The following is a 26535-nucleotide window of genomic DNA, read 5'->3' as shown; positions in this document are numbered from 1 at the left end:
AAATATCCACATAACCAAAAAAGTGTTTCATACAAATAACACAGATCATTTACATCTTAAAACTCCAGACAAGTTCTCCACACACACACATACACACACACACACACAAGCCCACAGAAACATGGCATTGTCACTAAAAATACACTGGTTAAATGGTGTGAGTCAGTGCTAATTAAGGAAGTAGGTAGAGATAGCTCAGAGCAGAGATAAAGGATATCACCAAGACCTCTATAGACAACACACCTACTGTTTCCATTTATTAAACTCAAGATTGCCTCTTTCTATTCATAATCTGTGTAATTGCTCATGATTTTCAAACGTTATCCGTGGAGATGTAGATTTGAAGCAACATCTGGAAAAGCCTTACAGTTCTACATAACATGTACCAAAGACCAAGTTTTGTCCTTCTGGAATCCCCTCCTTAGGCTGGCTCAGGTCTTTTTGAGCTGTGTTTAGGAGGTGAGCGTGTTGTGCGGCAGCATGCTTCTCCAGATGGTGGGCATAGGGTCAGGGTGTTCGTTGTTTGGGGCAGCTGGATGAGAAGTGCTGCTTCTTTCAACACCAGTCTTCATCCTAGGAACCTCTGCACCTGCTAATGCTTCTGTATACTCCTGCAGCTAAGCTGGAATATCCATAATGAGGGATAGCAAACTTTTAAGTATTCACTCAACAAGAGAAAACACAACAGATTGTTAAGATACAAATTTGAAATAAAAAGATGTTCTCATGTTCTTGTAAGGTCAGTGTCATTGCAGACCATGTTTTGAAATATCTGTTGCATGTGTTAGTAATCTAGATTTTGAAAGCACTGAAACTGGAGATTGATTTACATATTTTGATCACACCTGATGAATAAATTAAGTTGGTTAAAAAGATGCAGATTTGTTCACACAGTTATTTCTTTTATTCAGTACATGGTAGGCAGTTTTGTGCAGTATATGCATTTGGATCAATTTCTGGTCAAGTGAAATGATTTGTTTGTAATCTTTGAAGTAAGCCTTCAAGAATAAAGATGCCTATTTTTTTTTTTCCTTTAGATTGCCCTATACAGTCTTCTGTGTGCAGTGTGTATTTGATATGAGGTACATGTAGTATTGTGAACAGGCCCAGAATATTAGGTGGAGTTACAGACTGAAAGAAATACAGAGTAGTAATCTTTCCTCCTATTCGTGCTATATAAACTTTTTTCTCATCTATGCAGGAGGTTGCATCAACAATTTGAAAGCTATAAAGAGCAAGTAAGAAAGATAGGGGAAGAAGCCCGCCGTTACCAGGGAGAGCACAAGGATGATGCTCCAACATGTGGAATCTGTCATAAAACAAAGTTTGCAGATGGTTGTGGCCATTTGTGTTCTTATTGCCGGACCAAGTTCTGTGCTCGGTGTGGAGGTCGTGTCTCTCTGCGATCAAACAATGTAAGTGTTCTGATGTATGCTCTTAAGGAAAAGCCTCCTGACATTGCCATGCTGCAGATTGTTCACTTTAAGTTTGGCATTTCATGCTACATTTTACTTAAGTGTTTCGTTCATTGCTTCATTATGATGTGTGTATCATACACGTAAATCAATGTTAAATCTTACAAGTAAAATAAATGTATCTAATGATTGCCAAGGTACTTGGGAATCACAGAGTTAATTAAAGCAAAAGAGTAATAGTGTCCAGTTCTGTGGAGCGAAAGCTTGTAGAAAATATACTTGTTTTTCATAGAATGGAAGAAGAAACCCTTTTGCTCAGGTACAACTCCACATTAATAAATTCTTATTGAAGCCTTATTTAATATTACATTTTTATTTTCATAGAGCTTGTCATAAACATTTATAGATTGCTTTTACATGAAGTCAGTCAATTTTTTGGTTTAAAAAAACCAAAAAACAACCACTTTTCTTGGCACAGGAAAAGTGTTATGCCAATTAATTTAAAATTTATTTAAAGAATAAAACTTCAAATTAGTCTGGATTAAGCATCCTACTTTCAGGTAAGTGAAATGAATGGTTCTCCCTCTGATTTGCATGAGTTATCTGCAGCAGCTTTCCACAGAACCAAATATTATCCAAGAGTACCCTCTGGTCAGTCAGTCCCTTCCAAGCCTCTGACTACTCTCTCATACTAGAGCAGTAGGATCTAAATTTGGAATACTGTTATCCAGTGATGATTTTTGGCTGGTCATCAAGAACTATGGTGTGTTGTAAAACTTTATGAATTTTAAAATGTTTTAAAATTTAAAATATTTTATATAATTTATATTATCTACGTGTATAATTTTATATAATATATATAATTTATATAAAATAATTTTATATGTAATTTAAAATAAAATGCTGTAAATTTTACACATCTCTTTTTATTACGTGAACAGTTTTATTTTCTGACATGAGATAAGGCAACTTTCTTTTGTGGCTTTAAGATGCCAGGCTTTTGTAGGGTAAATTTATAGGTGCTCTTGGTATCAACACAAATTCACCTAAAAGTGAACATAGATTGTATAGCAGATAATCATGTTCACAAAGGAACAAGTTTGTGGCCTTTTCACTTTTTTTAAGATGGACATCAGCTGAATAGACATCTTCTGATGGACATTTTCTGAAATTTCATGTAAAGCAAAAATGACTCCTCAAAAAGATGCATTTCATGGTTATTTTAGAGATTTTCCATAGCCTCGATGTAACTGTGAGTCTCAATTAAATTAAATTCACATGCTGAAGAGAACTATGTAGGTAAACTGAACGAAAATGTGCATGTATTAGTATTAGTAAAAATAGATGCATTGCATTGTGTCACCTGTAGATGGTGTCATCAGAGCAAGTCTCTGAAAATATAGTTGACTTTGATGTATTACATTATTCTATTAATGAGTGCATGTGATACAGCTTAACTTTATTCAGAAAAAAAATGTAAATGTATTTTAACCATTTTTCACCCCCTATTTCAAGCCACAGAAATGGAAGAGTGTCATTTCATTTGTAACTTGCATTTTGTTTCTTATATTGTTTATGCTTCCGTGGGTCAGGCCACGAAAACATGTTTTCAACATATACAGTAATGTCATCTTTTTATTTAAAGCTCTTTTTTTCTTAATTTTGTGGTTTTGTCTCTTCGTAGAGAGTTATTGGAATTGCATTTCTTTGAAATCTGTCTAATAATACTTGCCTATTTTATTCTTTATCTCTTCTTTTTTTCTTTTCTCTTTTCATTATGCTTCCTTGGATGCTTTCCCAAAGGAGGACAAAGTGGTTAGAATCCATGCTTTTTATAATTTATTGTTATAATGTTGTTAGTTAACTGGGATACATATTAATGTGAAAAACTGAACTGAAATTTCATAATCACCCACAGGGGAGGGGGGAAAACAGGAATCCTGACACCCAGGCCCTGAACGTCCCTTAGCTGAACATAGGCCTTGAAGACAGCTCAGCAAGGAAACCCAAGACTCTTGTCAAAGTTATGACAATAAAAGAAATTAAGAGAATTACTTATAGGCTAAAAAGTAGACGAGCCAATAAAGTGTAATAAAATTTTATTTCATAAATTTATTTCATACATCTTTAGTTAACTGTTTTGACTTTTTGCATGCAAGGTCCTTCCATCAGCTTCAGGAAATCGAATTTAGTATTTAATTCTAATTTTACACTGTTTTACATGGTTTACTGTGTTTCACCTCTAGTGCAGCAGAAACTCAGGGAATTCGTGTAAAATCAGCTTTTTGATTGACATTTGGAATAATATATATAGGCAAACAAAGTGGACGTAAGTATTGTGAGCAAGGTGGAATCCTTTTTGAATGCGTAGTTATAATTTCAAAAATCTGCAGAACTTTTAGGATCAAGCACAGACATATTCCCCAGTGTTGCCTGTGCCTTGTCTCAGAGAGGTGAGGGGAGTTCCCTGTTCATCTCTGCACCCTGTGCATGGCATCAGGTGTGGCAGTGCCTGAGCAGAGCAGTGCACGTGCATTCACCGCCTTTTCTGGGGCACTTCGGCAAATGGTAGTACTCCAGATTTTTAATTGGAGTATTAAGTATGGCAATTAGGTAGCTTTTCTGGTACCTCAGCTGAAACAAGTGTAAATTATTTACAATCTAGTGTAGCTTTTGATATGTTCTTTGGGGAGTTATGCTTGCAATATGGTGTTATGTGTTTTGCCCCCATTTTAAATACTAGCACACCTGTAACCTGAAATTTAGTATTGTTTAAATTCCCAGAGAAAATTATTTCTATCACATTTGAGCATTGCAGTAGATTTTTAATATGTTAGTATTAGAGCTACTCTGAAGATATATTCTGAAAACATATCTGACTTGTTTGGATTCTCCAAAATTCAATTAAAGACATCCTTATAATTTGCACTTGTCTTAGTTTAGGTTTTTCTAAAGGTTTAGGTTAGTTTAGGTGTTGAACTCCAGTCTTCCACATGCCAAGGAAATGCCATAATAGTAATGTGTGAAAATACATTCTATATGGTGTGATAAAGCTGAGCTACTTCTCTTTAACAGATGAAAAGTTAATGATAATAACTAGTCCTGAATGTGTGAAAAACTTGGGGATCACTTCTTTAAAGTACCATTGCTTTAGCAGTGCCTCTCTCTAAAAGTTAATGTAATATATAGAATTAGTTAATTTCAAAATATTAATACATGCCTAAAAATAGCATGTTTTAGAACAATTGGTATAATTAAAATAGAGCAACATGAGAAAAATATTATTTCTAAATTATTTTCAATGGCTCAACATTCCTGACTAATTACATATGGCAAGTTTCATATCAGTAAAAACTTTTAAAATGTATTTATCCCTTAGAGTCCACATGAATTTTTTACCACAATAAATTATATTGATACCAAACACATGCACCAAGTTTCTTCAAGTTAAGGGTGCATCCAAGTTAAGGATGCTGAAGTGTGAATTACCAAAGTGTCAGCTCAGGAAAAGTCAAATGTTAACCTTGATTGAAGGTGTTTCCTGTAGCGTTGGAGAATTAATGATCCCTCACCTGGGGTGTTGTTTCCCATGCATTACCCATCTTTTACAAATACAAATTGTGACAGTCACAAAGAAAGTCAATCAGAGGATGATCCAGAAAATGGAGAGCTGCTCATGTGAGAGAAGGCTGGGGAGATTAAGGGGACAAGACCTAAAGCAATTATAGTTGATAACTGGAAGTATGGAATTGATGTGTGGAAATGCAGAAAATTTAAACATGAGAATAGAGGACAGTGAATACATGAGACCAAATATGTACCACTTGGTCCTAAACACTCCTGGCTTGAAAAAAGATGTTTATAAGCATTAAAGCCTTGAGAATTTATTTCATGTGGCTTATTGGAAAGAAAAAGAGCCCAATAAAACTTTAAAGGCTAAATTTAATGAGGTTAGGAAAGGATTTATGTGATGTGGTTGCTTGTGGCTGTAGGGCAATGTACAAGGTCCCTAAGAGGTCCTTGCAGCTCTTGATTGTGGCTAAATATTTTAAAAATGTAATGCTTTGAAGCTTTTCTTGACCTTTTCAAGTAAGTGCCAAATATTCCTTAAGGATTTTTTCAAATATATATAGCAGGACTCAATATGTTCACTCCTAATTTAAAATCATAAAGGACATTCCAAAACACCTTGTAGTGAGAGTTAGTAGTCATCCTAGGCTGATCAAGAAATGACTCCATTACACTTCCAAAATTAATTGGCAATAACTGGCATACTCTAGTGACTAATGAGTTACATGAATTTCAATTATTCTTGTTCTAAAATGTCAATGCATACTCAAATATATTTCTGAAGTTCTTTCATGCTTTTTGAGTATTGGTTAGCCCTTTGTACTTCTGACCTGAGTTTGCTCTCCTTTCATATAGTTGCAGGCAGACCACATTTAGTGGGTTTAATTCAATTTTATGTGAGATAAGATTTCAGAAGGAAGTCAGGTAGGTTTCTTTTTTCTTTGAGAGAAAGCTGGCATTTCTATTTTGGCAGAATATCCTAGGTGGTTTTAGTTCTTTATAGAGGGCCTACACTTCCATTTTGAATCCTTTTAGTTCTGTTCCATACAGCAAGATTTTAATTGCCAAAATGGTAGTGGGTTTAAGTTACTTCCCTCTGTTCCATTCACTCTCTTCTGTGATGTGAAATATTTTGATTATATTTTGGTAATATTTTGGAAATATTTTAGGGCAGTGGAAAAGTCGGGAAAATGTCCAACTAGTAGTTGTCCATGGTTTGGTAAGGGGTGGGAAGGGCCCAACCTCAGTCCTCCTGATGGACTGGCTGCCACTGCTTTCTCTGTTCTTCCCTGCCATGGTACCACAACCTTGTAAAGCAGAAAAATGACTGAAAATACAACTTTTTTTTCTTTCCTCATTCCTGCAAAGCTTTTTCACAGTATTTGGTTAGGTAATGCAAAAATACATCTTGCCTTGGTGATAACCTGATCCGTGTTTCTTTCTCCTTATAGAAGAGGAGATACAGTATAGGATAAAAAAATGAATGAGCAGATGTAGTTTCTTTGGATCAAAATTCAGATATTTCGTGAGGTGCTGTGGGTGTATTGAACTAAGTGAAATATGTATGACATTGACAGAATTAGGTGGAAGATCCATATTCCCGATTAAGCTATATAATTATTCATAGCAATCAGTCTACCATTATAGAGGTTTCATTAGGATTACTATTTTTTATCAACTTTCAAATGAAAAAAATAAGGACCAAATGTTAAAAGTACGTGTTGTTAGAATTTTCCTGTGCTTTACAGAATAGAGCAGTTTGCTTTCTCTTTTTTCTATTTCCATACGTAAAGGGCAACTGGTGGGAAATCCGGATGTAAAATACATTAGAAATATATGAGAATTTACATCACTGAACTTATTAGTATGTGGTTGCAGAAAATAATGCTGGTAATCAGTGCAGAAGAGAGTCCTATTTCTGATCTGACTGTCACTGAGATTGTTTTCATTTTAGTATAATGTCAGTGATTTATACTTGGAAAGAAAGACAACTTGGAAACAGTTTTTTAATTGTGTGTCAGGTGGCTTTTTCAGGGAGCTTGTAATTTAGTTCCTTTAAATTATACTTAAAATTTGCTTACATAATGGCTTACTAATTTAAGCCTTACCAACTTGACTACATATGCCATGCAATTCAGCTGTGTACTAATGCTTTAACAGAGGTTGGTAATATTGTCAGAACAGAATGTCTGGATTGTCAGGATTTTTTTTTACATCTCTTGAACAGAACTCCTAGGTCAAATTGTCCATTAAAAGACTAATTTCTGTATGCTCTGACTAACACAGCTGTAGAACAAAACAGAAAAATCCAACAGAAGGATGTAAATTACATAGCAAATTGCAAATTGATAGCAGATACATTTTCTCTCTGTAGCATTCAACGTAATTTGTTTCCAAAAGATATGGGGTTTATATGCATCATGAAAGAAGCACTGCTTTTCAGTAATGCCTCCCTAGAACTGCTGCTTCTAGCAGGGAAAAAAAAACCAAACAAAGACCAGCAAGAAATTGATGAATTCTATTTCAAGTAAGGGGGGAGGGATCATTGTCCTCTGCTTGTGGGAAGTTAATTTGCTTTCAAACAAATACAAGTGTATAAAATTTCTAGGGAAATCCTTAAAATTAGCTTGCTCTTCACCAAGTTTGCTGAGTGTATGTATGTATAAGCATATATTGTACAGATTTTTCATAAGTGAATGCACATGCATACCATATATGTGCATCCTACTACAATACCTAATACAGGAGTACAGGGCAACCCAATTTTTTGACCTTTGAAATCTGTTAATGATTGAAGGTATTTAAATCACCTGAGGAGTTATTATTTATGTGCCCATTTCTCTGGACAGAAAGAGAAGTTATGCTATAGCAGTCACAGAATCTCGGAAGGATTGAGGTTGGGGAGGTCGTCTGATCCAATGCCCCAGTGCTAAGGGAACTTGCTCCTTCCAGCTTGGCATATTCATGTGTCTTTTGCCTTGCAGAGTTAATAGTGGAAAACCCAAAGATATTTCATGTCATTTTTGTTATTTGTTTGCTTATTGTAACTATACACATTATAGGCTTACACAAAATCTCCTTAAGTTCTGTTAGGGAATAATTCTGTGACTTACAGCTTTGGACAAATGAATTGCAGAATTTTACAGAATCCTTTAGAGAGAACACTAACACTATGATGATTTTTTTCAGCATTCAGAGAGAAAGAAACACCAAAGCTACAAAATCAATGCTGAGCTTTTCATTTCTTTCAATGTAGTATTTTTATCATTTTAACACTCATGATCTCATATTCTGTTTGGTCCAATTTAGTTGATGATAGAAAGCTGAGGAGCAGGAGCAGGAGAGCCTTCCAGTGGTTCTCCCAAAAATATTGTGTATCCTGCTGACTCAGCTACTATCTGAGGTGTGGGAGATCAATGTTGAACTCCATTGTGATAAAAGCTGCTTTTCCAGATGGGATACAGTGCTGTCAGTATTGAAGAGGAATATCTTCCTAACTGACTTGGGTCAGTTTTACTACAAAGACAGAATATGAAATATTGAAATTATTTTTCTTTTTGTGTTTTTGTCCAGAAGTATACTTTGAGTTAGTATTTAGATCTTGGCTGAAATTATTTTATTGCACTTTTCTAATAAGTACTGGTTTCAGAAAATACAGCAATATAGAAATATTTTTATTCACCTCTTGTCAAATATGATTCATCTATGACCTAAATATCTGTAAGTAAAGAGATGAGATTTCAACGTCTTGTGTAAAGGGATAATTTCAGTTAACTAGTTTCAACTGGAGATATATTTAAAACCACAAGTAAATTAAGAAAGTTATAACAATTGAAATCTGAGATTTTTTTAATGCAGTGCACCTTAAGAAGAAGGAGGATAATGAAAGAAAATACTAGTGGTGTAACACAAAGTAATGAGAAAGGTATATGTGTTCATACACCTTAATATAATCAATATGATCCTGTAGACTGTAACTTTATAGTAGATTTTGATCCTTGTCTATCCAGTAAATACAGTGTTGAAAATGAACAGGTATGACCTTATAGATTTAATATGATAATGTATGCATATCTGGTGTAAGATAAAAGGAAAAAATGAACAGTTTAAATCAGACACAATTCTGATCATCTCTGACTAGTCAGAATATGTGTACAATTTTATAAAATCAGGAGGAAAAAAATATAAATAAATTAAAAATTGCTAAAATTGTATCTTTATATGCATGAAATAAAACCTTTCTACATCTTGCTGCTTATAGTTATTAATTCTGATTGATTGGAAATGCATTAATAATATTTGATCACCTTTTGCTTGCAATTGTGCCATCAATAATGTAGATAGCTGTAATAATAATGATACATAAATTTAAAATCCTAATTTTGAATGGAGCATTTCTTCTTTAATGAAGGCTTTATTTGTAAGAGGAACCTTTTATTCTTATGAACAAATCATTATGGCTGAATCATTATTAATATTCTCATAAATACTGTGTCTGATAAATATTTAAGGATTGTACAGTAAATATTTCAAGTTTATGTATTTTTTCAGATTTTGGGAATAGTGTTGATGAGCTACAGGTAGGATGTCTGTTTAGCTTGGTCTGTGTAGATGATAATTTTCAAAGCATAGTCACTCCAGGAATCTGTTTATGAGTCCTCCAGTTGTTCTTTACTTCAATGTGTTTCCAGTAATGTTACAATCAGTAGAAACCAAACTCAGCCTTAAATCCCTGCAAAACCTGTAGATAGCCAGCTGCAGTTTCAGCTGTGAGATCACTCTAACTATTTGGAACTGTTCTTGCATCCAGCATCATGTCTCTTATTTCAAACTATCCTTTCAGAGTATTATGCACATTTAATTGTGTTAATTTTCCACAATGTCTTATTTTTTCAAGTCCTTTAATTCATTATATGGATTGCTTTGAATTTATTGTTACCTCTTGCTAACAAGTCAAATCCAATCTCCCTGCTATTACTATTGGACTATTGCCTTTATGGTGTCTTAAAATCCAAAACTCCACTGGCATTTCATTGCCACATCAAATTTGGAACTGTTCATTCTGAATTCAGTTTGCCCTATTGCATTTCAACTTAAACAAAAAATTTTCTTTGCAAGGTATTGTGTATTTACTATATTTCTGTTATCTTCATTTCTGTAATGGAATAATTTGTTACTTGTTGGCACTGAAGAAATCATAGAAGAGATTAGAGATCTCTATGTATCACATATAATAAATATATTACTTTTCTTTGCTATGGAATACAGAACTAATAAGCAAATACCCTATCTTAATAAAGAAGATAAAAAAAAGTATCTAAATTTTCTTAAAAATTTAAATTTTAAGAATGTGATTTACTATAATATTTAGCTGCCTTAGTAGTACTAAAAACTATGTTTTTTCAGCTTATAAAGAAATCAATCATCTTGGTGATGAAATTAGTGACTAATCCAGTGACTGGTATAGGTGAATTTGATTTGTACATGCCTAGTTTCTCTGCATGTATTTATTATAGCAACATTTTAGGGAATAAGTTCATTTCATTGGGTAGATTTACAGCTCTTTGAAACTGGTGGTCTGCAATGTTAGTGGAGGACAGTGGGGAATCCTGGGGAGTCCATCTGCATGAGAGTGGGGTGAGGCTGGATATAACCCACTTTTCCAATGTGCTTCTGTATGGCAGGTCTGACCAGTGGAAATGAATTTGTAGTGTGCAGTGCTGAGAAGATAGAAATTAAATAAAAATGCCATTACTGTTGCCTGTCATAAAATGTGTGTACTTGTGTCGAATCAGACAGTTGATATACTCACCCAGCATTTGTTCATGTGAGAGGTGGGCTATCAGTGAAGGAGGCATCTGTCAGACAGGACCCTGAATGTCATAATTTTGAGATATTTTTTGAATGCTTCAGGTAAATGCATCCAAAATTAACACATCTATTTCTGGATGGAGAGCCTCATAACAATGTGCCATCTCTTGGCAAACCAAGAGAGGTGGGTTTGTCTTTTGTCATTTGCAGTTGAAGTTTTGGTGCAAAAAACCAAAAATCTGTAAGTGTAGAAAAATATAATCTGAAGCCCTCCTTGCTGTGGAGGGCTAAATAGGAGGGATAACTTTACAGAGACAAACCAGGCAGGCAAATATTTCACACCATCTAAACTTTAATCTAGTTCACCCAGAAAAAAGAAGCCTTGATATCTCTTCCAGTTGATACTCCAATGCAAGCTTAGTTTTAGAGACTTTAGAGACTTTTTGGTTTTTTTGTCCCTCCCTCAAAGACATTGAGGGAGAACAGAGTAGCAAACATGCAGATGTCCAGGGATGTGTTTAGGCTCAGGAGACTTGAAGAAGTGTGTTCTTCTGTGGGATGCCTGAGGGGATGTGGTGCACCAGCAGAGCTGACTGCTGATGTCCAAGCAGGGCTCAGTCAGAACTAGAAGCCCTGTGGCAGCACCTGGTGGGGCTTGTTTTTATCTGAGTAATGCACCTTCAGTTTTTCCAGCAGTGATCTGTTTCCTAGATGTACTTGGGTGTATTTTATTGCTAGAAGACAATCAATCCAGCATCATGTCCCTTATTTCAAACTGTGCCCAGCTGTGGTAACTGTGAAAAGTCTTGTAAAAGGATCCCATAAAAAGGAAGATGTCTTCTAATCATGCATCATTCTTCCCTAAAAAACTTGAGCTTTTGGCAACACTAACTGAATCCCTTTGTTCAGCCTCTGAATACACTTGTTCCATGTGATCACACAAAAACCAGCTATCAGCTTACAGGCATGTGAGAGTGCACTCATTTAAGCTCAGTCTGATTTGACAGCCCAGTGTGTGCCCCTTAAGCTCAATGAATTCTTTACTTGATCATTTTATTTTTGGAATTTGTGTCTTTCAGTTTCAATCATTGTAGTCCTCATTCATGTAAGATTCTTCTATGTGATGGGATTTTTAATGTGATCTGTGGGGGCTAGGACTGAGTATGACTCCTAATATTTAAAATGTTCATAGCTATGTACACTGTTGAGGCAAAATTGTTTGGTTTTAGTAGTTATAAAATAACATAAGAATGCTAACTAGAACTAAATTTAGTAAACTGAATTCCTGGGCTATTCTGGCACCACAAAACCAGCGGTATTTTAGCCAGAAAGAGATCTTACTGCAAAGAGAGATTTGGTAAGATTTTTGACCTATTATGCGTTATGAGAAATCAACAAGTAGCTGAAAAAATTTCAAGAGAACAAGAAAATTATGAGGGCTAGATGTAAGCTGTGCTCTCTTACTGTTTCTCTTTTTATCATAAATAGCCTTAATCCTCATCCAGGATTAAAATTCAGTGTATTTTTAGCCATGTAATGTCCTAGATAAAAGATACTTCTATGTTTTTATATATTTTGCCTTCTGGAGCATTTTTAATTTTACTTCAGGGATGCAGACTTTCTGTCTATACATCTTCAGTGCTGCAGTTAGAGAGGATGTAGGATAGTTTGTCATACGCATACCTAAGGTAAATGGTTTTATTAAGCATAATTGAAGATAGAAGTGTATATTTCAAGCAAGGAAATCTATAGACAAAGTTTCTGTAATATTTTGTGAGTTTCTTCAAATTCCTTTAATATAAGGACCCATCTGCAAATCAGCCTTCCTACAGAGATAAATTAAATCTCTCTCCAAAACTGTGATTATAAAATGATATAAAGTATCTGTTACCAGTTGTTTAATGACTGGTCAGAGATTAAATGAAAATCTGGACAAAATGTAATCTGAATTTCTGTAAAGACCAGATAAAACCCAATAATTTTTTTTAATCTAGATTGAGGTTTTCAAAAAGCTGTATGTTATTTAGGGTGAAGTTTAATCATGTACTGTGCAGTTTCAGTATTCCAGCTAAAACACCTGTCAAATAACTTACATGCAACAGGTTTGTGGAATCTTTGGAGTTAAATGTTAATTTATCAATAATCTATTATATTTGTTATTATCTTGTTCATAAAAAACAGGCTCCCATAGCAAAACACTTTGTAGTGGTGAGTTTTGGGACAGTGTTTGAGATATTTCATTCTGAAAAGTTGAGTATTACTGAGAAACGCAGATTAATCATAGAGATGAGCAGATGTTGCTGGGGCTCTCTGGAAATAGATGAGCATGGGAATGATGGTTGTATTGTCATGACTGCAAGAAATTTTTGTGTGTTGCTGGGATTTTAATACTGGTAGTGTAACTTTTTCTCTGCAACATATTGTAAGTGATAAAAGCTCATACCTTTGCTGTATATGCATCCACAAAGTTACTTTTTTCTTCCCTGACCAAATATCTTCTACAAACAGAGAGAGGGCAGTTGAAAGTTCATCATTGAGCTGCTCTTAAGACCTTTGTCAGCCTGGCAGCTTTACCCCTCAGGATTATTTGGATCAGTCCTTTTAGCTGTAAAGAAGCCTGCTTTTCTAGACTATTTCAGGGACTCATTTTACTGCCTTCGTGGATGGGTCAAGAGACTACAGAGACAGCTGAAAGTTTAATGCAGCAGAAAAAGCAACAAAGGAATTAAACTAAGGAAGATTTAATCTGCTTTTTGTTTTTGTTTGGGTTTTTTTGCCCCCGAAACTTTCAGTGTAGATATAAACATACTCTTGTGGATGTCCTGTGTTGCAGGTTATATCCCTTCCCTCCATACCCCTGATGTTTTCCTAATCAACCAGTGAGTGTTTAGGAGAGCCTGTTGCAGATGTTAGAGGAGCTTACCTCCTGGTCTTTTGTGTAGACTATTAAAGAGGAGACTGGTGAGGTGTCCAAAGGAGATTAAGTCAATGCATTTTCCTGCCAGACTGAGTAGGAACCAGTTCCAGATGAGTACCCCTCATATTATGAGAACCCAGCTCATTATATGTGAGCTGGGTTTATGCTTTCATAATACTTATGGGGGGAGATCAATGTGCCCCAGAGTGCTTCAGCTTGCTCTGAACTAGACTAAATCAGCTCTGCATCTTTCTCAGCTGTGGCTCCTGTTTAGCCAGAGAGAGCCCCAAGTCACCAAGTGCTCTATAAGGTACTGCAGAGTTTTATTGTAGCTCCCAGCAGCTGCCCCAGTCAGGCTGGCTCTCAGGTAATACCCACATTGTACCTTACAGCTCATATTTTGGAAGTGTTAGGGCCTTGAAGGTAGGAATGAAGGCCAGTGTAGAGGCAGTTGAATCCTACAACAGTTTTTCATCAGTAACAGTAGGAAATTGTACAGCAGCAATGATCTGTAGACACATCCAGAAACCTATTTTTAGTCTTGTCTCTAATGAAACTCTACACGCTCACTCTGAATCTTCTGTGCAAACCTACGTGTTTTCTCCTCTACAGGCAACCTGACAATTCATGCACCAGCTGGTTCTTTTGTAACCTTTTGTCTCCTACATGAATTGACCTCCTTAAAAGAGGGTATATAGTCTGTGATATGCAGTCTGTGATATGTGGAAAGTTGTGAATATATTCCACTGTAGAGAGTTCAATTTGGCTTTTTCCCCCTACATTACAGACAGTCACTAACAAACAAATGTTGTATATTACCAAAAATTGTACTAAACCACACTTAGATTTTCAGTATTTTATTTAGGATATGCTTATTCATGTTGGTAAATTCTTTTCCATTTTTTGAGTATAATTCATAGGCCTGTGAAGACCAAAATCTTTTTTTTTAACTTTCTGGCCATGCAATGAGAAGTCATAAAATCTTGTTGAAAATTTGCTATGCACAGCTTTCAGGTAATGAGCATGGTAGAGTTCAGCTCAGTACTCAGCTTCAGAAAGATCAAGTCAGCTAAGGGAATAAAAAGCCTTAATCAAGAATAGAATGTTTTAGCCTTCTTGAGGGTAAGATGGTGATTGGAGAAAAACCAAGTTGGTGTAGTTGTCTTAGGAGAAACTGCTTCTTTTTGTAAAAAGAAGATGACAGGTAGCTAATTGGATACAAAAGGCAGGTGCAGTTAGCCATGCAGCCAAGTTAAGGAGCAAGCTCAATGCTTCAAGCCATACAAGTTTCAGGCAGGTTTGGCAGGCAGTCATGCTAACCTAGTGAGTGTTTCTCAGAAACTGTGCTCCTGTTGTAATGCTAGAAAGACATGTACACCTTCCAAAGTTACTGCAGCAAAAGATTTATGGAGTCTCGACATCTGTTGCATACTGCTAGGTACAGTTCTCTCCAGACTACGTGCCTGAATTTCCAAGTTATCCATTGAAAAGAGAGTTGAAAGCTTGACAAATCTGGCCCTCTACTAGTAAGGCCCACTGATAAATAGAAATCAATGCTTCAGTGACTGTAATTGCATAGAAAATAACTTGAGTTTTAAGTCTCTTGATATGGAAGTTCATGACTAAGTTAAAATTGATTAAGAAGACTGTTAAATCTATCTGAGGTGCTGCTGAAATGCATCCAGATGATTTTTTTTTCTCCCATTGAAAACTATGAGGATAAACTTAAGATTCCAAGGACTGTAGATGGGCTTTCAGTCATTTGTAAAAAACTGCTATGCAGTTTGTTTCACAAAAAAAAGATTTACACATTTCTCCATTTGTAAGTCTTTTTAGAGAGGCTTCTGTGGTGGATTGACCTTGTCTGGCTGCTAGAGGCTCCAACAGGACAAGGAGAGAAAATAAAATGGAAAAGCTCATGGGCTGACATAGAAACAGGGAGCTGGTTCACCAACTACCACCATGGGTAAAACAGACTCAGCTTGGGGATGGTTAATTTAATTTACTGCCAGCTAAAATAGAGTGTGATTGTGAGAAGTAAACACAAAACCTAAAATAACCATCTGCTCCTCCTTTCTCCGGTCTCTTCACTACTCCACTCCCCACTCCTCTGCCTTGTCCAGCCACGTGGCACAGGGCACCGGGCATGGGCTGGCACCAGGCCATAATAGTTCTCCTCTGTTGCTCCCTCCTCCTCCAGCTGTGGCCCATGGTATCCTCTGTGGGCCACAGTCTTTCAGGACAAATGCCTGCTCCCATGTGATTTCTCCAGGGGCTGCAGCTTCTGTCAGGAGAACCTTCCCCAGCATGGTCTTGTCTGTAGGACATAGGGTAATCCCTGCTCAGGGGACTGCAGTACTTCCTCCCCTAAACATCCCCTCTTCCTTCCCTCACCTTGGGGCTGGCAAGGCCCATTTCTTGTTGTAGCTCTGCATATCATGGCATCAGCTTGCCATGTTCTACTTGATCACTTCCTGTTCTTTGGCCATAAGTACCTGCAGTTACTGCTCTCTTCTGTCAGCTCACTGGGTTTAATCCTTGGATTTGATGCATGAAACAATAGCTTGTTTTCAGGTCAAATGATGCAGATTTTTAAAACATTACTTTGGAAGACTTCCCTGTTTTACTAATTTTCTATCCTTTATGCAGTCAGTGGCACATGGGTTGCAATTATCCTTATTCACTTGCTTTCATTTCTCATTTTTTTTCTCAACTTCTGTTAATTTTTCTAATTACAATTAAATTTTGAAACCATATCAATTTGGTAATTTTTGAGGCAGTGTTACAGGCTTTATTTCCATTATAAGGTAATTTATAATTAAATATTTATTAGATAATAATGCTGCACTTAGCATTCCACTGTTACATTATACATTGTGTAATAGATTAGAATCACACAAAAGCAAGTTTGTATGCACCATGTGGATGAAAACAAGTTAAATAATGATCACAGAGCTAACTGTAAACTCTCATCAACATAACATGGCTGTCTGTCTATTTTAGCCCCAGAAAGATCACATTTGGGGTTTAACTATTCTAACATTTGCTTTTAAAAGCAAATTTGCCACTCTTTCAGAAGTGCTAAATTATGGCTAGAAGAGCTTTCTAATGTACAACATCTTATATTACTTGTAAGTTGGCTCTGTTCTCAAAACTCATCTGACATGAGGTGCTCTGTGCCCTTTCAGTTGGTTAAGGCCTTGGGTTTTTTGGTAGGAATCTGCATTTTTAGTGTTTTCTTAAATGATTATTGTGAAATACAATCTCTATTTTTTGGAATATCTATGTTATAAATGTAGCTACCACAGTGTTTCTTGGCTAAGAAAATCACCTTTTCCTCATTGCTTCTATTTTGGTTTTATTTTTCTGTCCTTTTAAGTATATAGCCTCTCCAGCATATATTTTAACAGTAATTACTATTTCCTAGCAGTTTATCTTGCTGATAAACTCAGTCTTTTGAGTTTATTTAAATCTATGTCTCAATCTTTTTTCCTTCTTATTTCTGATAGTTTTCTGGATGTCTGACTTTAGCTGCCCAGTAATTTCCTTTTTCAATTTAAATGTCACATATTACTGTATTAAATGAGTGCAAAGAATTTAGATTCCCGCACTTTAAACAGCAAGGAAAGAGAACATTGCTCAAAATTAATGTAGTATACAGTGATTCTTATGCTTCTGTGCAATAAACATTTTGGGAAGTCTAAGTTTAGCAAATACCATAAACATTTCACAAAGAAAAGCTGCTTGTGCTTGCACAGCAAGTGACATGGCATAGTCTCAGCAACCCTTTCAAACAAAATGCTTGGATGTAATTACATGGTAGAGAGGGAGAGAAATAAAAATATGTTGATTTAGAAATTGAAGAGTCACTTCTGCTTTAATTTGAAGGACAGCCATTAAAATCATACAGAGGACTTGGTACTATAGTGACTTAGGCAGAGCATGACATTCAGTGCAGATCTTAAACCTTTCAGTTATGTCAAAGTCTGCAAGCAGCAAATTCTTACAAGGGAAGCAATACTGTCATCACTTGTGCTCAGCATAGAAAAATAGAGGCCTCTTCTAGTGGTAGAATGTTAAACTTCAGAATAGGTTCTTTCTTTAAAATAAGCAGGGAGGAAAAAGTGAAGGATTTGCAAATAAAAGACCGCAGTGCCACATGATTTTTACAAAAGCTGCTGGATGTGCTTTGTTTGCATTTAGAGCTTTAGTGTTTCACAACCAATCTGGAGCTGTTTTCTGCAGTGCACTGAGCCCTGGTCAGCTCTTTTGTAAGGTGTTTGTCATAGTGCATGTGTGTGTGGGCTTGGCAATGCCTTATGCTAGTTATGCCTGAAGAGATGTAAAGCTCACCTAAAAGCATTTCTCTTAAAAGAACGACAACCCTGAATCCCCAAATGCCTTCCTTCTTTTCTGAAGAAAAAAAACTAAACCCAAAGGAAAAAACCTTAAACCAAGAAAAGGAAGTAGAGTTTCCTCTGAAGTAAGTTTTATTTGTCCATGTGACATCTCTGTTCCAAATGCACTTTTGCACTGTGACAACAAAACAATCCAATTTTGTTGCTTTTCCAGCCCGCTAGTTTCCTCATAATCTCTGATATTTGTCCTACTTTCTCCCTAATGTCCATCTCTCAAATTTGTTTCCCAACTTGTTGCCTCTCTCTCTTTTCTCGTCACCCTACTTTGAACCTCTTTATCTCTTCATCCATGTCCCTTGGACATTTGTTCTTCTTGGCCACCTCATCTCACAAGTCTTCCCTTCTTCCCTGTATTCTTTTGTCTAAAGAACTGAAGTGGTTAAGGGAAAGTTATTAAAGACACAGGGCCAGAAGAGCCTGACCCCCAGTAAAGCAGTTGTATTTAAGCTGGGATAAACTGCTGGTTTTAGTATAATCACCTAAAACTTACAGAGACAACCAGAATAAAACTAACCTTATAAATATGTAGTCTACTGACCTGATTCCAGTGTAAAGTTAAAATTAATTATAAACTAGAGAGAAATACAGAGGAATCATTAAACTCAGATTCTAGAAAGAATAGATTCTACTGAAATAATATATTCTTGAAAACCTCTCCCTGTGACTGCGGATGAGGGTGGAATTGGCTGATTTTTTCTATTATGTCTGTTTTGGATTTAAATAACTAAAGTTGATTTGTTTGGCTGAGATCATTCTGCTGGCAGTGTTACATAATCTGAATTAAAAAAGCTCAAAGATGGAGTCACAAGAACATGCAAGGATCAAATCAAGACTGAGAGGAACAGTAACTGAGCATAGAATGTTTATCACACATCTTGGTGAAAATGATCTTTGCAGTTCACAAAATGGGCAGACTCTTTGAACCCAGCAGAAGGCTGATGTAACTGAAAGTTATTTTTTGGTATGCAATGTGATCAGAGGTACTCCTGCTTCCTGCAAACTCTATGTTTGTGTTTAGTGTTCAGCTACATCAAATAGGACTGTATATTGAGCAAATATCAGTATGCCGGAGAGGTGATCCAAGTCCTGGCAACAGTAGATGGACCTCACCAGCTCTGGAAGCTGTTTCTCTGGCAAAGCTACCTTCTACCAAGCAGGGAATAAGAAAGTTCTTTTAGTTGCTGACATGATTCTCTTCCTTTTGTATAAGGGATCTAACTGGCCATTAAATTGAACTCCTGACACACACAGAAACCTGCAACACACAAACCCCTTACCTGATGAAAAAGATTGCTTGCTTCTGTTGAACAGGCATGTGAGCACAAGTCCAGTTCATGGTCCCTGTATCTGTACCACCATGGAGTAGGCATCCCTCTATTTCAGATAATAAAGAGGCAAAATATCCTTGACTGTTGCCTCTTCCCCAAATAGCCTTAAGTTGTCACTGCACTATATGCCTTTTATTTGTTTAGGAATTACAAAGCCTGATTAGATATCTGAGAATATGCAGGTAAGTGCAGAAGATCAGAATGGTTCTCCTCATCTAGCAAAGTTCTGATCTCAAATTTCAACCTGTTTTTTGTAACAGTAGCTTCATCAGATAATGAAATGTCATTACTGTTTGATTTTTCTAAGTGTATTGTTCTGCACTGCTTTACATCATCTTACCCTATTGAAACTTCCCTCTTTCCCTGTGTGGCCTGCCAGTAGTATTGCAAATCCAAAGCAGTAAACCTCTGATATTAATACTGGGTATAGTCTGTAAATTTGCTGTCAACAGTGTGCTGTTTAGATCAGTTAAAAAATTGCAATATTCTTACACTGGCACAAAATTCCTGGTGCATTTTCCTGCCCCATTTTCCTTTTCCCTGTCTTTTGAATCTTCCATATTCAGACCCACAATTGTTTAACCCTTTCTCAGTCTCCCAAGGTCTTTGCTTTCCTAAAAATCTACACTTTTCCTTACCAAAAACATTGTTTTCCCTGGTTGTTTTTTTTTTTTTTAATAAATCTGAAATATCCACTCAAATTTGTTGTAGAACACTGACATTCTCTCTTCCCCTTCCTCAAATCTTCCATCCCAGATTTACTGAGGTTCCTTTGTGCTCGAGCTTGGTAGCACAGATAGCACAGACTTAATCAACTTAGCCTCAGACTCTGCACCTGGAGCGAGAGGTGGGAGAATTAAAAGAAAGGACCATGGACATCTCAGAAGGTAGGATCAACAAAGATGGAATTGTAAAAAACCAAAACAACAAAAAGCCAAAACCACCCGTGTCATCCTTTTGGTAAGGGAGTAACTGCAAATCAGATGTTGAGCAAACTCACAATATGTTGTGTTTCCTCAGGATACTCTGGTAGCTTTTTTGTCTGAGGAGATCAGGTTGCTGGTCCATGTAAGGTAGAATATTGAACAAATAAAGTGTGTGTTAGTTTTAAACATATAAGAAGTTGCTGTGATGGAAAGAATCTGCTTTCTGTAATTATAAGGATTATAAGCATATAATTAGGCTTTTCATAATTATAAGGATATAAGCATTTACATTCATAACAAAAAGGCTTAAGTATTTCTAATTATGTGAAAAAAACTATAAACTTAGGATAGATGATGAAACCTGAATAGCTATAACATGTATACGGCATAATCCTATTTGGTGCTTTGTCAAAACCCTGCTGGATAGTAGTAATTGTGCCAAATACTAAAAGTACCATACAATGCTCAACATTCCCCCGGTAGAAAAAGTTCTGTCCAGCTAAATTAATTTACACCATGGTGCCTTTTTTTCCCCCTGAAACTAAATATTTCACAAATATTGATTTGTGAGTTTTGCTCTTTCACTGAGAATTTATTTTCTTTCACTGAGAGCTTTCTTTTGTTTTCTTAAGAAAAGTTAAAACATGCAGGATCAATCTGGTGGAGGTTTATAATGATTTTGTTTCAGCTTACATTTCCAGGTTTATCTGGATTCTGTTTAGTACTATTACCTGTATGTGATGTAAAAAAAGTATTTGTAACAGATCAGAAACCAATCACATCTTTGTGCCCAGGCTCAGGAGGACTGTCCCAGGCAGGCAGTGGTGGTGAGCCAGGGCTGTGTGTGGAGCTGCCCAGGCACAGGAGGAGCCATATGCTTGGTGCCACTCTCCTCCCACTGTACCACTCACAAATTAGATGCCTAATTTCACAATCTGGTTGCAAGGCTCTGACAGACTTATTCTTGGCTTTGTGTGGTCTTGGGAGTGTGGAAGCTCTAAGAAAACTCAGCAGCCAGAACTTCTCAGCCTAGGAGTTGGTGGGGCACAGAGGAAAATTCTGCCTAAGCAGAGTTCACGTTCATAAATCGTGATTCTGTGTGAGTGGAAAGATGATCAATCCAAGTGGTCAGAGAATATTTCTGTCAAGCTGCATGGCAGAGATCTGCAATGAGATGATCCTGCAATATGTCAAAAGCATGCTTTTTTCTTCTCCCAAACATTTTGTTCTTCCAAAGAGGATTTTGGGCATTTGTTATAACTGACAGATCCACATGTGCTTGCACTTGCTCCCTTATGTTCCTTTGGCAGCTTGCTACATCATCCATAAAAATCTTTGTCTGGACATGATTCTCCCTGCTGTATTTTCAGCTCATTCCCATGAGGAGTATTCCTTAACTGTCAGCCGTCCTCTGTTGCCTTCTATCCCTATTTACAGCCAGCAATAATCCTCCTCTTCCTCACAGCCCCTGAGTTTTTCCATCATGTCTTCCTAGTGCTCTGTTAGTCTCAGCTCCACTGTCTCTTCCTGTGGATCCAAGCAGTGTCTGTAAGCACTGCTCGTTCCCTGTGTTCATTTTTCTTTCCCCTGAATTGCCTCTGCAGACAGAGGTGCCCAGAACAGATCTCCTGGTGACCCCATGCTCCTGGTGGCAGTCAAGGCCACTATGTTCTGCTCATTAACTCAACAATGACAGGCATTGCACAGGTTGGGAACCTCAAATACATGTTTTAGGTAGATGACCTCTCAAACCTAGGGGGGATGCTATCAGCTGTTCACACAGTTCTTCAACACAGGATAGAGTGACCTAATCTCTGAAATCTCTGGAGATGTGTGTATATATGTATACATATACAGACAGACACATATATGCTATAAATATAAGGCAACTTTATTCTCACTATATCATATTGGAAGCTTTCCACACTCAGTCACTCCACCAGCTTTTGGTAGAAGTAACCTTAAGCTCTTGGATAGCTGAGGAAGTAGCTGTGTTCATACTGTGTTCATACATCAAGGTGTATACGCTGTGGAGAAAATGGGTCAACATGCTGTGGGCTTTCCAAAGTCCTTCATGTAAGCTCAGAGCCTCTGCACTCAGATCTTCAGGTTATATGTATGGTTTGCTTTAGGGCAGAAACCTGTGTAAGACACTGAGACAAGAGAGAGGCAAGCCTTCTAGCAGTAATGTATGTAACATAGCTAGATGGAGAACAGTAAGGCTGTCATCAGTGCTTTATTCTTTAGAGTTTCACAGAGTTTTTGGTGTTTGAAGGTGCCTCTGGAGATCGTCAAGTCCAAATACTTGCCTAGAGCAGGTGCAAGTAGATCAGGTTACCAGGACTGTGTTCTTCTGGGTTTGAATATTTCCAAAGATGTAGAACCCAGAATGCTATTTTTAATATTTTTTGGTGTATGTCTAGGAATAAAAAATCAAAATTTATTTCATGCGTATCAATTCCCCTATGACCTGCACCAGTTGACCCACTTACTTTCCTTTCCATGAGCTTTTTATAAATAATTATATGTATATATATATATATATATATATAAAAGATGTATTATATAAAAGAAGAGTATAAAAAGATAAGTAATGGTGCTGTAATGAAAGCTCCCACAGAAATTATGAACATACCCATCCAAGGTTAAAGACAGTCTGGTTCTGAGCATTTCTGTATTTTTACTCCGGTTTGTAATTGTAGAAGTGGATAAACAGAGTTGTCTCTGTTTTATGAATAGGAACTAAAACTTCATGCCAGTCCTGACTTTAAAGCTGTTTCATGCCATTTACCTTATTTTTTCAGATTTCTGTAATGTAAAAAAAAAAAATATTTGTGTTCTATGTGTATCTGTAACTATGGGAACCGTGAAGTGATTAAGAGGAGTACAGCTTCTGTGGCTCATCAAGGCAGCCAAATGTCCAAATAGATATACAAAACTTTTTAGGGTTTTTTTGAAGAAGGTTAGAAGAATACACAAAAAATGTCTTTGTGATAATAGTTTCTAGGGTAGCTTCATGGTCTGTGAAAAATGGAGATTGATGTTACAGACAATGTGACTAGCAATTCATGGCTACTGTGTTGTCAGAAGAAACCGAAGGAAATTCAGGCAAGAGAAATAAAGTTGAAAAAGAATCCAAGCTATGAGGAAGGAGACCTAGATTTAGAAGATCACAGCTAGTAACTATGACAATGCAGTTTTTGGGGTATTTTTTTAGTACTAACTTCTTTGTGTAGCAGATTTAGAAAAGAATTTGCAGGGGAAGAATATTTAAATTACTGTATGTAAATGTGCTGGTGTGAATTTTTAGACACAACTACCGCCTTCACCACTAGTGATTTTGCTTTCTTCCTTGAGCTCCAAAGAGGTTCTCAAAGAATTACATTATTGTACTTCTGGATAGTGTCTGGAACATGGCAGTGTGCTGTTTTAGAATGATATTTCATGTTGTTACTTTATAGTTGCCTAAGTGTCTGAGTTCCAACACTCAGTTTGCTGCAGGATTATTCTAGATAATGCTTCATTTTTGGGAAAATTGTTGGCAGCTTTCTGAAAGATTGGCAGCAGTAGCTTAGAGCTTTTGGCAGAAGGGCATATGAAGAAAGGTGTTTTTCCTTTTTGTTTTTAAATCTTAAAATTAAAATGATTAGTAACATTGTTGCTAACAGCAGTCACAACAAAACTAGCATGAAGTGCCCTTTTGGTGTTAGCTACTTGAATCACTGCTCCGCTGCATCTTTTCCCCCTCCTATAGGCAGTTTTTAGCTGTGGATTTAGGAACTGAGGCCAGGAACATGATTAGGATCAGTACATGAACTGTGTTCTCAGTTGCCTAAAAGTAGGCATCTGATGCCATTTCTTTTGCCCTAGGTACATAGATGTGTCTGGCACATGGGACCTAAGTCCTGTGGCAGCAACCTGGGATATGCTGACTTACTGCTACAGGCACTAGGCTCTCGTTAGACACTGGATTGTATTTTATTTCACTGTTTCTACATGAAAGTGAGTGGACTCTCTTTGGCTGGAGACCTAAATACCTGAAATGCCTACAGCAATCTCAGTGTAGACAGAAACAATTTAGGCGTCTTACTCAAATCCTTATTTGTACAGATAGAATGTAATTTGAAAACGTAACATCTAAATTAACAGAAAGGCAAGCAGAAAAGAGTAGGAGGTGCAGTCTCTTGTGCAAGTGGAAAATTCTGGTAAGGCAGACTTCTAAACATCTCTCCTGGAAGTTCTCAGTCAAGCTTGTGAATGGCACCATAGGCTTTAAGGCAACAGGTAGTTCTGTGAGCAGCCTCATTTCCTATTAATGTCTTGTGCTTGAATTGCCATGTCGGTTCTGTGACGCCAAAAGAGATTGAAATATTTATAGGAATTTTATAGAGCTGTACATTTTGTGTAACTTTTAAGAATATAATGACCTGAAAACTTCCATGCCTGTGCAATTTTTTATTGCATTTGTCCAGTGGGGTAGCTCATTATTGTAGGATGCAGGCAGAAAATAGGAAGAAGCCAAATCAGCTGTCTGCAAAATCTTCCTTTTCTTGCCAAACTGGAATACAAATATCTAGCTGAAAACCTAAGTTCTGAAGAAAATCTGCTTCCATAGGAATAGAAGAACAGAATACTAAATTAAAATGGCTTATTGTCATTGTCCTGAAATGGCTGAGCTCTGTCTGGTGACCATCAGCATGGGCAAAGTGATCCTCTCCCTGATTGGAGAGGTGGGCAGCAGAGAATTGCATAGTCCTGTCAAACCCTTCAGTCCAGAGGAGAGGCTTTAGGAAAATCAGAACCTAGACTCCTCAGTTGCTTCTTTACTAATACCTTAAACATAATCTGGGACTGTTCCTAAGTTTTAGAGTGTCAGTGTGAGTAAACTGACACAAGGCTGTTGGCACCCTCTTGATCTTCTGCCTTTGGCATTTTCTTATCAACTTTTCCTGCGAGGTGAGGAGTTGGAGTGTTCTGTGGTACCTCCAGGTAGCACCTTCTTTGGAGTCACCTTGCTTTGAAGTAGAGCAGAGATCCTAGCACAGATACTGATTATTTTGTGTCATTTGCTTCAGTGCTCAAAATGTTTCTGTACAAGTCTAGTGTGCCAGTATTGGTGTAATTTCAAGATGTAATTTGGTGGAAAATGCTGAGACAGTGCTGTAGGCAAAACATACCCTTATCCCCATTTGCTTCTGTTTCTGGTCACATGATTTTACTACTCATCATTCCCTCTATGAAAAAAACTAGATGTGACAGAGCATGAAACCAGTTTAAGAAAATACAGATAAGTTTCTGCAATGTTTTTAAATACAAGGGGCTCCTGGGAGAACCTGACTGTCAAGGAACAGTATACAAGTGGGTATGTGGCACAGGGAACCTTCCTGTGAGAAAGAAAGGAAGAGAACAAACGCAGATAGGGAGAGAGGAGAGAGCTGGGGAGAAGACCTTCCCTTTTGCTGGGCAGAAGCTATTGGATGCCCCCAGCTGTCTATACATTTTGAAAAATATATTTAATGTAAACTTGGACTCATGAGCGCACATTCTTTACAAAGGCAGGGCAGAGTTGTTTATTTATTAAGATTTTTGACTAATGTAAGTATTCAGGCAGATTTTCAACTTTATTTATTTATATTTTAATGGAGTGAAGTGGTCACAACATTTTAGCTAGGATTTTATTACAGAAATCATTTTGATATTGCAGAAGAGATAAATGCAATTCTGTATAATAATTTCATGGTTTGCTGCATGGTTTTATGTTCTCTCAGAAACATTAAGTGATGCATACTCTAACTTAATTTTGTGAATGAAAATTTTGTAGGAGGTAACTATTATCGTTCCTTTTCTTTGGCTTTCAAGAGATGACTTGTAGGGTGGTGGCAGAGCTCTGCTGAGGTTAATGGTGCCTCAGGCAGTGAAGAGGATCTGCCTAATTAAATCTGTCTGAAATAACCAGTGTCTTCCAAAAGTGCGTAGGAGGAATGTACATTAAATCAACAACCTGAAAAAATGTTGTGTACACCCTTCAGAAGGGAAATAATTAAGGTAGTGTGGAGGTTCAGTAAGGAGTAGCTTGTGGCCTGCTCTGTTAGCACACTTGCTACCTAATTTGCTGCATAGGGATGAAGCAGGATGCATGGGAGTCATCCT

The 26535-nt window shown here is 36.8% G+C and overlaps 1 protein-coding gene across 1 annotated transcript in view; it reads left to right on the top strand.

The window, feature by feature from the left end:
• The window catches only part of RIMS1 (regulating synaptic membrane exocytosis 1), a 306477-nt gene that overhangs the window by 116144 nt on the left and 163798 nt on the right, over window positions 1-26535 (top strand). Inside the window, exons 2-3 of the mRNA XM_059469483.1 lie at window positions 1202-1415; window positions 3219-3230. Coding sequence (XP_059325466.1) covers window positions 1202-1415; window positions 3219-3230 — 226 coding nt within the window. The remainder of the gene's footprint in view (window positions 1-1201; window positions 1416-3218; window positions 3231-26535) is intronic.

This window comes from Ammospiza nelsoni, chromosome 3, assembly GCF_027579445.1.
Source record: "Ammospiza nelsoni isolate bAmmNel1 chromosome 3, bAmmNel1.pri, whole genome shotgun sequence".
Lineage (NCBI taxonomy): Eukaryota > Metazoa > Chordata > Aves > Passeriformes > Passerellidae > Ammospiza > Ammospiza nelsoni.
Note: the sequence above shows the minus strand (reverse complement) of the source record. Positions and strands in the feature narration are given on the sequence as shown.